The sequence below is a fragment of the Mixia osmundae genome, assembly GCF_000708205.1.
Source record: "Mixia osmundae IAM 14324 unplaced genomic scaffold scaffold_17, whole genome shotgun sequence".
Taxonomy (NCBI): Eukaryota; Fungi; Basidiomycota; class Mixiomycetes; order Mixiales; family Mixiaceae; genus Mixia; species Mixia osmundae.
The window spans coordinates 33,076-45,872 of record NW_014575547.1 but is presented as its reverse complement, the minus strand read 5'-3'; the positions used below and the strand labels follow the sequence as shown (position 1 = coordinate 45,872).

Sequence of the window (12,797 nt, the reverse complement as noted above, 5' to 3'; positions counted from 1 at the left end):
CACATTGCCGCCTCGCGCCTCTAAGCTGCAGATAATTCATGAGACCACAACACGTTGCATGAGCTATTGTGACAAGGCCTATCCGTAGCGAGCAGATAGATTAGCCAGGTAGTCGCTCAGCTGCACATCACGTGTCAGCCATGAGCTCCGCAAGATGCAGCAGAGGCAGAAGACTAACCTGCAGCGCGCCATTGCGGACAGCATCCTGCAAATCGTTGACATCCTGGAAGCCAGCCTGCTGCATGACTCTGCGGGCGACTTGACGGGCAGCTCCTTCGAGATCAGAGAGGCTTTCCACGCCCATGATGCCTTCCTCGATCGATTCGGGCTCTTCCTCGATGCCATAGTATTGATTGGATGATATAGACGTAGCGCCAGAGAATCCTTGTAGTCTCGATTGCGCTTCCCGCTGAGCTGTAGGGTCATACGAATTGCGGCCAAAGTATTGGTCTGATGAGATGGCCTTCTGGCTCGAGAACTTCTCTCGGGCATACGTCGAATCGTCGACGGGCTCGTCTAGTCCCTTTGCTTTCCGCACAGCTTGCTTTCGAGCTGCTTCGGCCTGCCGTGCAGCTTCTTCGCCGGACATGCCTGCCACCTGACCGAATCCGAGCCTGCCCATGCCCATTCCGAGTCGATCGACTTCAGCCGACGGTCTATTGGGTGCTGCAACCTTTGACTGCGAGGCCGCATTTGACTTAGCTACTGGTGCCGATACCGCGGCGAGCGAGACGGCTCTCGACTCTTCCTCCTCGCGTTTAGAATCATAGCCTAGTTGCTTGATGCGCTCTTCCTCTTCTCGTGCTTTCTTCTCGGCTTCTTCGAAATTGATCGTACCGCCAGCTTTCTTAGCACCTAGCTTGGCTCGTCCGCCGACACCGGCCCCAGTCGTACGCGTCGCGCCAAGCTTCGACTTGGCGGTTCCGCTGGCGCTGGCTGCCCTGAGCGCGGATGAGGAAGTCGTGCGCGAGGCGGGAGGCCCAGCAGCCGATGACGGTGCTGCAGTAGCGTTGGTCCCGCCAGTCGCGGAGGAAGCAGGACTAGGCGCCGTGTTCGTCGGCGTAGCAGATCGCGGCGTGGCAGGTCGTGAAGGATGGGGTGAAAGACCTATGACAGGCGGCGTGGCGGGGGCAGAGAGAGTGGGAGTACGAGCGGCTGGCTCTTTGTCCCAAGTGTCGAAAAAGTCAGCATTGCCAGTGGCAGTGTGACCGTTGGCTTGAGTTGCCTCCTGATGGGACGGTAAGCCTTCAAGAAAGACGCGCTGGCCGTACTGAGCTTCGTCAACTTTTGCCTTGCGCGCAAGCTCGTCTCGATAGAGCTGCGCAGCTCGAGAGGTGTACTTGTCCTTGATGTTGGTCGAAGCAGCGGGAGAATAGGCGCCGGGATGCTTGGCAAGAAACGCGTTAAAGGCTGCATTGCCGCCGACTTTCATGACGCGCAGCTGGGCCCACTGCCATTGGTCGAGATTGGTCGACCTGACGAAGGAGATATGAACGCCCATGTTGCGGTGATTGCTTGAGCCTGTCACCGTCAAAATGGTCGCGATGAGCCAAGCTCGTCCTGACGCGCAAAGCTTGGAGGGCCAAGAGGCAAACGTACAGTCTAGACAGATGTAGACGCCAAAGGTAGCAGAAGCCCATGTAGGTGCCCGTGCAGAGCAGTCGAAGCAGGTCTAGTTCGCAAAGCCAGGTCAACCGCTCATCCAGCCCAAACAAGGCCAACCGTGGGCTGAGATGGCATACCTTGTTAGCGGGCTGGCCCCTGAGGATCTTGAAGATGTCGTCAGACTCCTGCTTGGTAGCGTAGGCCATCGCGGACGGAGTATGTTCTGTAGAGACAAGCAAGGTACCGCTGTTCCTGGCGCTCGACAGGAGACTCGACCGCGTTGCGATGCCTCGTCAGCGGACCCAAGCCGGTCAGAGATCGGTCGTGCTCGTCACTGTGTGCCGTGTGAGCGCGGCTCTGGCCTGTCAGCCTGCCGATCACGGACCTTGCTGCCACTAGCTTGCCCGGCTTTGCTCAGCTTGCAGGCAATTGCAAGGCGCGCGTGCTTGGTGAGCCGCCGCTTGCTTGCTTGCTGGTCGAGCCAGTCCCGCGCGCGAGATTGAAGTCGGTCAGAGAGGCTGCAAGAGGCTCGTACGATCAGCAGAGGCTCAAGCAGAGTGCAACTTGAGCCTGGACATCGACACGGGTGCGCTATCGAGCGTCGTGCGGCATCCCGCGGAACAAGACCGGACTGCCATCAGCGACGTGGAAAAGTGTGACCTGGCAGGCGATACTACTGAGACGCCTCAGACTATCGTCTGAGCTACAGCAGACCAGGCTAGCCGGATCATCATCAGCCTCCTCCTCGCCGTCCTTGCCCGGAGAAGCCAAACGTGAGTATCGATCATCATTCCAGCCTCATCCAATTCACGTACACTCGCTCTTGCCTCGACATTGAGACTCCCCCTTTCCGCTTCAGCCCGCGCAGAGCCCCGACTTGCTTTCGCAGGCGGGCCAACAGCGCAGAATCGATACTCTACAGGCACGCCATCGCTAGCATTGGCGCTGCGCTGCTGGCGAACCACAAGGCCGCTCGCGCTGTTGTATGCCCCGCCCGGCCGTCAGTCTCTGCCCTCCCTCTGACTCGCTGCCCGCAAGTGCACAAGAGAACAGCGCTGACTTTCGCTTGTACACTCGCAGTCCAGTGCAAGCCAAGACGAGGAGAGAACGGTCAAATTTGCCCTCCTAAGCCCATCCTGGCGAAATAGATCAATCTGGACCTCTCAGACTTTCCAGCCCTTGGGGCTCCAGGCTCGGGTCATCCCAACTCCTTATCCGCCAACTCGAACCTGTTCGGCCAGGGCAACCTCTTTGGATCGGCCCCGACCGGCGCGAGTGCGGGCACCAGCGGCGCAGTAGGAGGTAGCTACGCCTCCCAAGCAGGTGTAGGTCTACCTCCTGGCCCTCCCCTGGGATCATCAACCGTTAACGGATCGGGTGCTTTCGTTTCTTTGAATTCGGTACAGCAGCAGCATCACCACCATCAGCAACATCATCACTTTACCGGCTCAAACGGCATCAACGCCTTCAGACGGACCTCGGCTACAACAGGTCAGCCTGCCACTGACTTCAGCGTCACTCCGGACGACTTTCCGGCTCTGGACGGGGCTAGCAATCCTTTGCCGCCGCCGCCAGGCTTGGGCAACATCAGTTCGCTCTCCAACGCGCCAGGTCTCGGTACGGGCATGTCGAGCAGTCAGCAACAACAACAAGAGCAGGCCAACGTTGCTGCAGCGCTCGCTAGGCGGCAAAACAGCCACTCGTCTGTCGCTGCTGCCGCGGCGGCCTCGTACCTCAATACTGCGAACCACGGCGTCAGGACGCTGTCTGGCACGCTTGGCTCACTGTCTAGCGAGGATGCGAAGCGGGTGAGTCGATGGTGACGTAAGCGACCCTACAGCAGCTCAATCTGAGATGTGCAGAACTATGCCACCAAGCTAGCCAACGCTCAAGCAAGTCAACAGCAACAGCAACACTCCCAGCAACCATGGAGCTTAGCCCCCCAGCCCTCGCCTCTCAATGCAAATGCGCCTGGCAATCCGTACGGTCAGCTCACTAACGGAGCGAATCACAATCATGCGCAACAAACGCAGTCGCGCTCGCCTTCGCAAACGCTCAATAGTACTGCTACGAGTGGACCCAGGCCAATATCTGGCGCGCAGGCAGCCGCCACGCTTGCTGCCAATGCGTCCAGACAGACTAGTCTAGCATCGCAACCTGCTATGACGGCGATAGAAGCGCTACCACAGACACCTGCTCAGCAGGTTTTGCTCAGTCCGGCAGATCGTTTCGGTCTCAAAGGCTTACTGCAGATCATCAGGAGCAATGATCCAGATGTCAGCCTGCTGTCGCTCGGCACGGATCTATCGAAGCTGGGATTAGATCTGAATCAAAAAGAGTCAGTCATGGCCCCATATGCTGGTGAACACTGCTCATGCACGCTGGGGTAGCAATCTTTATCCTACCTTTGTCTCACCATGGTCAGAGACAGATCAACACCCGGGCTTGCACATCGAGCCAGAATTCCATCTGCCGGCTTGCTACAACGTTCAGCCACCGCCAGCACAAAGCAAGCTGGGCGTTTATTCAGACGAGACGCTGTTCTTCATCTTCTACACCAGTCCGAGAGACGTGATGCAAGAGTTTGCGGCTCAAGAGCTGTCAGTCTTCACCGATCTAGGGACCGCTCAACATGACTAATGAATGTATCCGGCTACAGATACAAGCACAACTGGCGCTATCACAAGGAGCTCAGGCTATGGCTCACCAAGGAGACCGGCACAGAGCCAACTCAAAAGACGGCGACATTCGAGCGCGGCTCGTATGTATTTTTTGATCCTTCATCTTGGGAGAGGGTCAAGAAGGAGTTCGTTCTCGTAAGTCAGCCTGTCTGAGAGGATCAACAAGCTGATGCTCTGCGACCGAGCAGGTGTATGAGCAGCTAGAGTCACGGCCCACTGTTGTAGGACAGTAGCAACATCGCCTTTGCATTCCTCACGCCTGCGAGCCTTGTATCTCAGAGTCCAGACACCTCACTGGCCGAGGAATGCGATGTACGAAGCAATGGATGCATCCAAGGGAAAGTGGGTATATTGCCGTTATGCCATGCCAGTCTCGAAGTCCGTGCTTATCGCACAGATTCTCAGTGAGGGCACGAACGGACTTGTATATACAATGTAAAGAATGTGGTTAGCGTGAGGTCAGACCAGGACGCCCTGGTACAGCTGTCGAATGGACAGTCTGCCGGACAAGATGGTTTCGATCGTTTCTGCGCGGACGTAGACGTCCAAGAGATAGCCTTCTCGAGCGGCGTTCGCGAGTTTCTCGGTTGCAGACGGCTGGAAAGGGGCGAAGTTGTTGGGAATAGCAAGCGTCAAGAAAGAGAGATAGCTCGTTATCTCAGCTAACGATCTCAGTCACTTGCGTCGGTCTGCGCTGTACAGAGATAGTGAGCGAGCCTCTCGCCAGGCCACGCAGGCAGCGAGCGCGTCCTCACAGATCGAGTTCGAGCTGGTTCACCGAAATGCCCACACGACAAATTCGGTCGAATCTGCAGGCCTTTGCGACCTTGTGCCGAGTCTCTGATAAAGTAGGAGTATGAAGCCAGATATCGGTGGCTCAGTCTCAATTTGAACGCATTACAGACGGTACCTCTGTGCTCGAAGAAGCCAGGAAAGTTGTTGCGAAAGCTTGATTGGATATGGAACGACGCGCCGGCGCCCCGGCTTCTCACGCGTATTCCGGTTCGTCCTCCGTCCGAATTATCCATGCTTCGATGTGCGACTTGTAGAGCCTGCAGGATAGGACAGCGTCTCGCTTACCGCCAGCTATCGACAGCTGCTGCCCATGCAGCTCAGTCAGCCCCCGGAAGGGGTGGCATTGAGCCGCCGCTCAAAGGGCTGAGGCAAGTTTCTCCTGGCTTGTAGCGCCATGCGCTAAAGGCCTCGCAGGATCGTCGATCTCACGAGAGTGCTGGCCGGCCCATATTCGACCATGTTGCTCGCCGATCTGGGCGCCGATGTCATCAAGATCGAGCACCCGACCAGAGGTGACGATACCCGGGCATGGTACCCACCCTTTGCACCTAGCACCGGCGCCAAGGCTCACCCGGCGCCGCCTGCGCTCGCACAAGACGGGTCTGAGAAAGTCTCGACCACCAAGGATGACTCACAAGCGGACTGGTCTAATTTGCCGCCTGAATCCGCTTATTTCCTCAGCGTTAATCGCGGCAAGAGGAGCCTTGGCCTCAATCTCAAGACACAAGAAGGACAAGCTATCGTCAAGGAGCTCATCAAAAAGGCGGACGTGCTCGTGGAGAACTATGTGCCGGGCAAGCTGGCGGAAATGGGCTTAGGCTACGAAGACTGTCATTCCATCAATCCGGGAATTATCTATGCGTCCATTACCGGTTATGGCCAGACCGGTCCTTTCAGAACTGCGCCAGGATACGATGTCATGATCGAAGCGGAAGCTGGTCTCATGCACATCACAGGCGAGCCAGATCGTGCGCCCGTCAAAGTGGGCGTGGCGATCACTGATCTCACAACGGGACTTTACGTGCACGGAGCGATCATGGCTGCGCTGCTCGGTCGGGCGAGGACGGGGAAGGGCGCTTGGATTGATGCCTCTCTGTTCGACTCGCAAATCGCTTCGCTGGCCAATATCGGTAGCAACTATCTCATCGCTGGTCAAGAGGCGACAAGGCAGGGAACGGCGCATCCCAGTATAGTGCCCTATGAGACATTTGCGACGAAGGATTCGTTCATCATGATCGGTGCAGGCAACGATGGTCAGTTCAGGATATTATCGCGCCTGCTTGGCCAGCCGGGTTGGTCGGACGAGGCTCGCTTCAAGACAAACGGCGATCGTGTCGCCAATCGAGCCATCTTGAAGGATCTCATAACCCGAGCGCTCTCAGCTCAGACTACTACATCATGGGTCGAAGCATTCACGGGCAAGGGTATTCCCTTCGCGCCCATTAACAATATCAAAGGCACCTTTGAACATGCACAAGCAAAGGCGAGGGGCGTAGTGGTGGAAGTTGAGCATGCTCGAGCGGGTAGGATCAAGCAGCTCGCTCCTGCAATGTACTACAATGGTCAAAGAATGCCGGTAAACCGTCCACCGCCCGTCCTGGCTCAGCATACTGCCGAAGTTCTTGCAGAAGAACTCGGCTACGATGTCGAAAAGATTCGTCAGCTCCGCGCGAGTAAGGTAATCTGACGGTCCGCCTCTGTGACTCGCTGTTCGGGTGCGCAGACCGCCGATGCGAGCATGACACCATCTGGACAGCGTCGAGGGACACGCATGGCAAAGCCACGCTCAGCTTTGAGCTATCATGAAGACATAGCATGCCCATATCCTGTTGTAGACCATGTGAAGAGCAAGCCTGCCGTCGATGTGATCTTGCGACGCCTTTTGATTTTCAGCTACTCGAGCTTGGCGCTTGGCGCTTGGCGACACCGCGCGTCGCGTACTGCCGCTGGACAAGCGATGCATCCGAGCGGCTGATGGCAGCATGGAGAGGCCCAGACGGCGTCGATGTAGCGCCCCGTGTGAATGCCAGGATGCAGCACGGTCGAGCAGCTTCAGGCCTGCAGCCCGACCAGGGGAATGATGAGCTCGGTCATCAAACGCGGCAGCAAGACAGTTCATCACTCGGCAACGAGCCAGGACGCTCGCACAATCCATACGAAAACTGTTCGAGATCTGACCAAGAAGCTTATCCACCCTACTCGGCTGCCAAGAGCTCGACTGCTCTTCATACAGCCTCACCGTCACTCGCGCAATCCAATCACTCGCCATGGGATGCCAGCGACTATCCTGCAGAGCCGATAGACTCACCGGGCTTGCATAGCTCGGGCTATGAAGCCAGAACGTATCTGCAGAGTCAGAACCCAGCCTCGTATGGCGCACAGTCTGCTTGGTCGCACGGTACCGCTCAGGACGAGGCAGAGGTGAGACGCGAGCCATACGAGACCATGTCAGTCCCACGCCATCACCACATCGGCGAGGCTGATGAGGTTGACGCCAGTAGATCAGCCAAGATGACTTCCGAGCAGTACTCGGGCCTCCCTTCTGCGAGCTCGCGCGAAGCATCACCGTACAGCAGCGAGCGCAAACCCGCTTGTCGCTCGTCAGCCTCACAGATACCCCTGACAGAGGCAGCATACCCACCGACATGCTTTGAAGCATCGAAAAGTAGCAAGGGCGAGCCGACTGCTGACGAGACAGACTACCTCGATACGCTCCCAAAAGGCGACAGGCCTCGAAAGCGCCGGCGAGTAAGATTTGGCGACATTTTCGGCCGAGGATCTTCTGGGTCTGATGGATCCGAGCGCAAGATCTACTGCAACGATCCAGAGCGCAACGCTCAACAGAGATACAAGAACAATTCTGTTTCGACAACAAAGTACAATCTCGCGACTTTCCTGCCAAAGTTCCTAGGAGGCTCGTGCTCTGTTCACTCTCCCTTGCATTACAAGCTCACCGGCTTCCTGCAGAGCAATTCAGCAAGTATGCAAACGTCTTCTTCTTATTCACTGCGTGCGTGCAGCAGATTCCCAATGTTTCGCCCACGAATCGGTTCACGACAATCGTTCCGCTCTTCATCGTGCTGCTCGTCGCCGCATTCAAGGAGCTGCAGGAGGATCTCAAGCGGCATGCAAGCGATCGTGCACTCAATGGCAGACAAGTCAACGTGCTACAAGATCGCGCCTTTGTCGCTCGTCAATGGCGAGATCTGCGAGTCGGCGACATCGTTCGCCTGGTGTCAGACGATTCGTTTCCTGCAGATCTGTTGCTGCTCAGTAGTAGCGAGCCCGATGGCCTTTGCTATATCGAAACGAGCAATCTGGACGGCGAGACGAATCTGAAAATCAAGCAGGCTTCGCCAGAGACGGCGCATCTCATGTCCCCGGAGGCGATCGCCGGTCTGGACGGCTACTTGAGATCCGAACAGCCTAATAACTCGCTCTATACTTACGAAGGCACACTGGCCGTGCCCCGAAAGTCAGGAGCGTTCAGAGAAGTGCCCATGAGCCCTCAGCAAATACTTTTGCGAGGGGCACAGCTGCGCAATACCGCGTGGATGTACGGTCTCGTCGTCTTTACAGGCCACGAGACCAAGCTCATGCGGAATGCGACTGCTACGCCCGTCAAGCGAACTGCGGTCGAGCGCATGGTCAACGTCCAGATTCTCTTTCTCTTCCTGATACTGCTCTTGCTGGGCTTCGGCTCAGCGTTCGGCGCCTACATTCGGGAGCATGTGTATGGCGACCAAATGTGGTATCTCTTGCTGGGCTCAGAGACTGCGTCTAGCCGAACAATGACATTCGTCGAAGACATCTTGACCTTCATCATCTTGTACAACAATCTGATACCCATCTCACTCATCGTAACTATGGAGGTCGTCAAATTTCAGCAGGCGGTGCTCATCAATGCCGACTTGGACATGTATTATGACAAGACGAAAACAGCAGCCCTTTGTCGGACGTCCAGTCTGGTCGAAGAGCTTGGCCAGATCGAATATGTTTTCTCCGACAAGACAGGCACTTTGACTTGCAATGAGATGCAGTTTCGACAATGCTCGATTGCCGGCAAGCGATACGCAGATCATGTCGACGAAAGCACTGGAGCGGACGTCTTCTCCTTCACGGATCTCAAACGGCATGCGGTGGCGCCTGATCTAGCGGACGTCATCAAGGAGTTCCTGACCCTGCTTGCGACTTGCCACACTGTCATACCAGAGCAGAAAGCCAGCAAGATCGTCTATCAAGCCTCGAGTCCCGACGAAGCTGCTCTGGTGTCAGGCGCAGAGATGCTTGACTATCGCTTTACGACGCGAAAGCCTCACGCCGTCATAATTGATGTTGATGGCAGATCTGAAGAGCATCTGGTGCTTAACGTGTGCGAGTTCAACAGCACGCGCAAACGTATGTCGACGATCTTGCGAGGCCCAGATGGGCGGATCAAGCTCTACTGCAAAGGCGCAGACACGGTCATCCTCGAGCGCATGTCAGGCCAGCAATCCTATACTACGGACACGCTGTCACACCTGCAGCAATACGCGACCGAGGGTCTGCGCACCCTTTGCATCGCAATGCGAGAGATACCGGAAGATGAATATCGCCAGTGGTCTCAAGTCTATGACAGGGCGGCTGCTACAATCAACGGACGCAGCGAGGCTCTCGATCAAGCGGCGGAACTCATAGAAAAGGATCTCACGCTGTTGGGCGCGACAGCGATAGAAGACAGGCTGCAAGACGGCGTGCCCGACACGATCCATACGTTACAGCAAGCCGGCATCAAAGTCTGGGTGCTCACTGGCGATAGGCAAGAGACTGCGATCAACATCGGTCTCTCTTGCCGCCTCATCTCGGATGCAATGGAGCTTGTCATCATCAATGAGGACGATGCACTGGCCACAAAGGCCTTCATAGACAAGCGTCTGGCAATGCTCGATGGCAAAGTAGATGTGCCACCGCTCGCTTTGATAATCGGTTCGTTGGATCATGCTTTTGTGGCATTTGCTGACCAAATGGTGATTATAGATGGCAAGAGCCTCGCTTTCGCGCTGGAGAAGCCACTCTCGAAGGACTTTCTACGTCTAGCGGTCAAATGCAAAGCAGTCGTCTGCTGTCGGGTTTCGCCATTGCAGAAAGCGCTAGTCGTCAAGCTCGTCAAGAAGAACGAAAAGGCGATCTTGCTCGCCATTGGCGACGGAGCGAACGACATCGGCATGATTCAGGCCGCTCACCTCGGCGTCGGCATCTCTGGCGTCGAGGGTTTGCAAGCTGCGCGATCCGCCGACGTAGCGATCTCCCAATTCCGTTATCTCAAGAAGTTGCTGTTGGTGCATGGCGCGTGGAGCTACCGCCGTCTATCGCTCTTGATCCTGTACAGCTTCTACAAAAATGCGGTCATAAGCGCAATCAGCTTCTGGTTCTCCTTTAACAGCTCGTTCTCCGGTCAAGTGCTTTACGAGTCATGGACGCTCACCATGTACAACATCTTCTTCACTGTCTTACCGCCACTTGCTCTGGGCGTATTCGACCAATTTGTCAATGCGCGCATGCTAGATCGATACCCAGAGCTATACCTGCTAGGTCAGCGCAACGCATTCTTCACCAAGCGCATCTTTTGGTGCTGGTTCTTAGATGCCATATATCATTCGATTATCATCTTTGTCTGCGCGGCAGGCGTCTTTTGGGATGATCTTGTCCTGACCGACGGCCTTGATGCGGGCCAATGGCTGTTCGGCACGACAGTCTATATGTGCGTCCTGCTGACCGTCTTGCTCAAGGCCGCCCTCGTCGCAAAGTAGGCTCCCCCTATTGCGGTGATGCAAACGGCTGACGCGGGAGAGCACAGCACATGGACAAAATATACTGTCATGGCGATCCCTGGCTCATTCCTGTTTGCCGCCGTCTTTCTGCCGGCCTTTCAGGCGCTGGCGCCTATTATCGGCTTTGCGACCGAGTATCACGGTATCGTGCCGCGCTTGTGGGCGTCACCGGTGTTCTACTTCTGCCTTGCTTTGCTACCGGTCGCTTGCCTCTTGCGTGATCTTGGTTGGAAATCGTGCGTATGCGGCTGACCCCGGGTGCTAGAGCTTACAGAACGTCATGTAGATACAAGCGGTTGTTCAATCCACAGCCGTATCATATTGTGCAAGAGATACAGGCCCTCAATCTGCCCGACTATCGGCCTCGGATGGCTCAATTCCAGAGGGCATGCCATCGCGGAACCGCACGTATGCATGCTGACTGTGTTACAACGACAGGCTATCAAGAAAGTGCGCGCTGTGCAGCACTTGCGACAGAACAACGGCTACGCGTTCTCCCAAACCGAGGGAGGGCAGGCCGATCTGATGAAGCTTTACGATACCACGATTCCGCGTCAGCAGGGCTAGCGCGATGTAGTGCCTCGAGCGACGAGTGCAGAGACTGTACGGTGTTGTTGTTGTGTTTTCCTCATGTTGATGCCTCTGTGTGATCTGTGGCCTCTTGGAGAGCAGAGTTGAACTTTTGAGCAAATTCTGCTATGCTCTTGCCCTCGCTGAGTCCGACGACCTCGATGGGATATCGATTCATGCTGTAAGAGGGCATTGCTGCGCTACGCGAGAGCGCAGAATCAACAAGTCTCAGTTCCACGTTCGTTTGAGCTGGGGCGAGCGCAGCGGTGGCCGATGCGAATGCACGGCGATTCAGCTCCTCCCAGCTGAACAAGAGGGCGTCTGTTTGAGGACCGTAGGGATTGAGGTCGACCACGAAGACACGAGAACGGTCTCGTGTGAGATAGACATCGCAGACGACTATGCCAGACTGAGCCAAATTCTTGTACGTGTCATGGGAACGTACAATGAGCCAGCGGAAATCTTAGTAAGACTTGCTCTTCGATGAAGCCTGCTATCTTGAGCTTGATCTCATCTTGGAGTGCGGCATCATCCAGAAAGTCGAAGTGATTGTGGTCGCGCTGGCAAATTCCTGTCCAGTATCGCATGTCAGCCAAGGTCGATCGAAGCAGACGGAGACGCTGACCTTGCAGCTTGCGATACGAGACAAAGCAGCGGAATTCTTGCGAGTGCGGCATCTCAAACCATTGCTTCAGGACCAATTCAAGCGGCGGCGGCGGCGGCGGCAGAGGGGTCGATGCGTGATCGTGCTCATCGAAGCAGTGCTCGAAAGGATAATCAAGGTCATGAGCAATAAAGTCTGACGATTTGAGTAGCAAGTAGATATCTGCCGGTGTACTACAGGCGAGTGGTTTGCCGGGCAAGATCCATGCCGCGTCTTTTGGGCTTGACCAATTGAGCTTGGGGAAGACGAGGCCATCGTACTTGTCGATGATGGCGCGCAGCTGAGTATCGACTTGAGGGAAGCTATACACCTCCTCAATGTCCTCATCTGCCTCTTCAAGGTCGCGCCTCGCACTCGAGGTATGCTGATCATTTGAGCGTGTGTCCGACGCATCTGCGGCTTCACTGTCGCTGTCGTCATCCTCGATATCGCCCGATCCCTCGGGGAGGATCAGGCCGTCTGACTCTAGCCAGCGTCGAAAGTCTTCAGGCAGGCGCACGACTGTCGCTTTGGGTGATAGTCGTCTGAAGTCGGGGTACCAAGCTGAGAATTGGCACTGGAGCACATCAGCTCGGGTCAGACGAGGGAAGCCTGGCTGTGCAGTGCCGGCGTCGGTCTGTATCGCCATCGTCGCAAGGAGGGCTAATCAATTTTGTCGGGGACATCACGAAC

At 56.1% G+C, this 12,797-nt stretch overlaps 4 protein-coding genes across 4 annotated transcripts; 2 read left to right on the top strand and 2 right to left on the bottom strand.

The window, feature by feature from the left end:
- Positions 1 to 15: 15 nt before the first annotated feature.
- On the bottom strand, positions 16 to 2,238 carry L969DRAFT_91167 (uncharacterized protein). Its single transcript, XM_014709249.1, has 5 exons — positions 1,991 to 2,238; positions 1,743 to 1,939; positions 1,600 to 1,672; positions 179 to 1,521; positions 16 to 120 (listed from the first exon to the last, which is right to left on the bottom strand). Exons 2-5 carry the CDS (start codon positions 1,809 to 1,811, stop codon positions 79 to 81), a joined length of 1,527 nt encoding a protein of 508 aa, XP_014564735.1. The 5' UTR covers positions 1,812 to 1,939; positions 1,991 to 2,238; the 3' UTR covers positions 16 to 78.
- Positions 1,891 to 7,056, top strand: L969DRAFT_97517 (uncharacterized protein; the record flags this gene model as incomplete). The annotated part of the gene is made up of 14 exons (XM_014709248.1): positions 1,891 to 1,969; positions 2,087 to 2,258; positions 2,296 to 2,378; positions 2,686 to 2,715; positions 2,773 to 2,930; positions 3,012 to 3,413; positions 3,468 to 3,943; positions 3,996 to 4,205; positions 4,265 to 4,421; positions 4,475 to 4,491; positions 4,566 to 4,690; positions 5,350 to 5,449; positions 5,496 to 6,759; positions 6,805 to 7,056. The coding sequence occupies 14 exons, from the start codon at positions 1,891 to 1,893 to the stop codon at positions 7,054 to 7,056; spliced, it is 3,525 nt and encodes a 1,174-aa protein (XP_014564734.1).
- L969DRAFT_91165 (uncharacterized protein) lies at positions 7,014 to 11,559 on the top strand. Its single transcript, XM_014709247.1, has 6 exons — positions 7,014 to 7,528; positions 7,580 to 7,995; positions 8,049 to 10,046; positions 10,098 to 10,866; positions 10,918 to 11,127; positions 11,178 to 11,559. The coding sequence occupies exons 1-6, from the start codon at positions 7,056 to 7,058 to the stop codon at positions 11,539 to 11,541; spliced, it is 4,230 nt and encodes a 1,409-aa protein (XP_014564733.1). The 5' UTR covers positions 7,014 to 7,055; the 3' UTR covers positions 11,542 to 11,559.
- On the bottom strand, positions 11,520 to 12,753 carry L969DRAFT_55580 (uncharacterized protein; the record flags this gene model as incomplete). The annotated part of the gene is made up of 3 exons (XM_014709246.1): positions 11,520 to 11,860; positions 11,907 to 12,032; positions 12,087 to 12,753. 3 exons carry the CDS (start codon positions 12,751 to 12,753, stop codon positions 11,520 to 11,522), a joined length of 1,134 nt encoding a protein of 377 aa, XP_014564732.1.
- Positions 12,754 to 12,797: the final 44 nt, after the last annotated feature.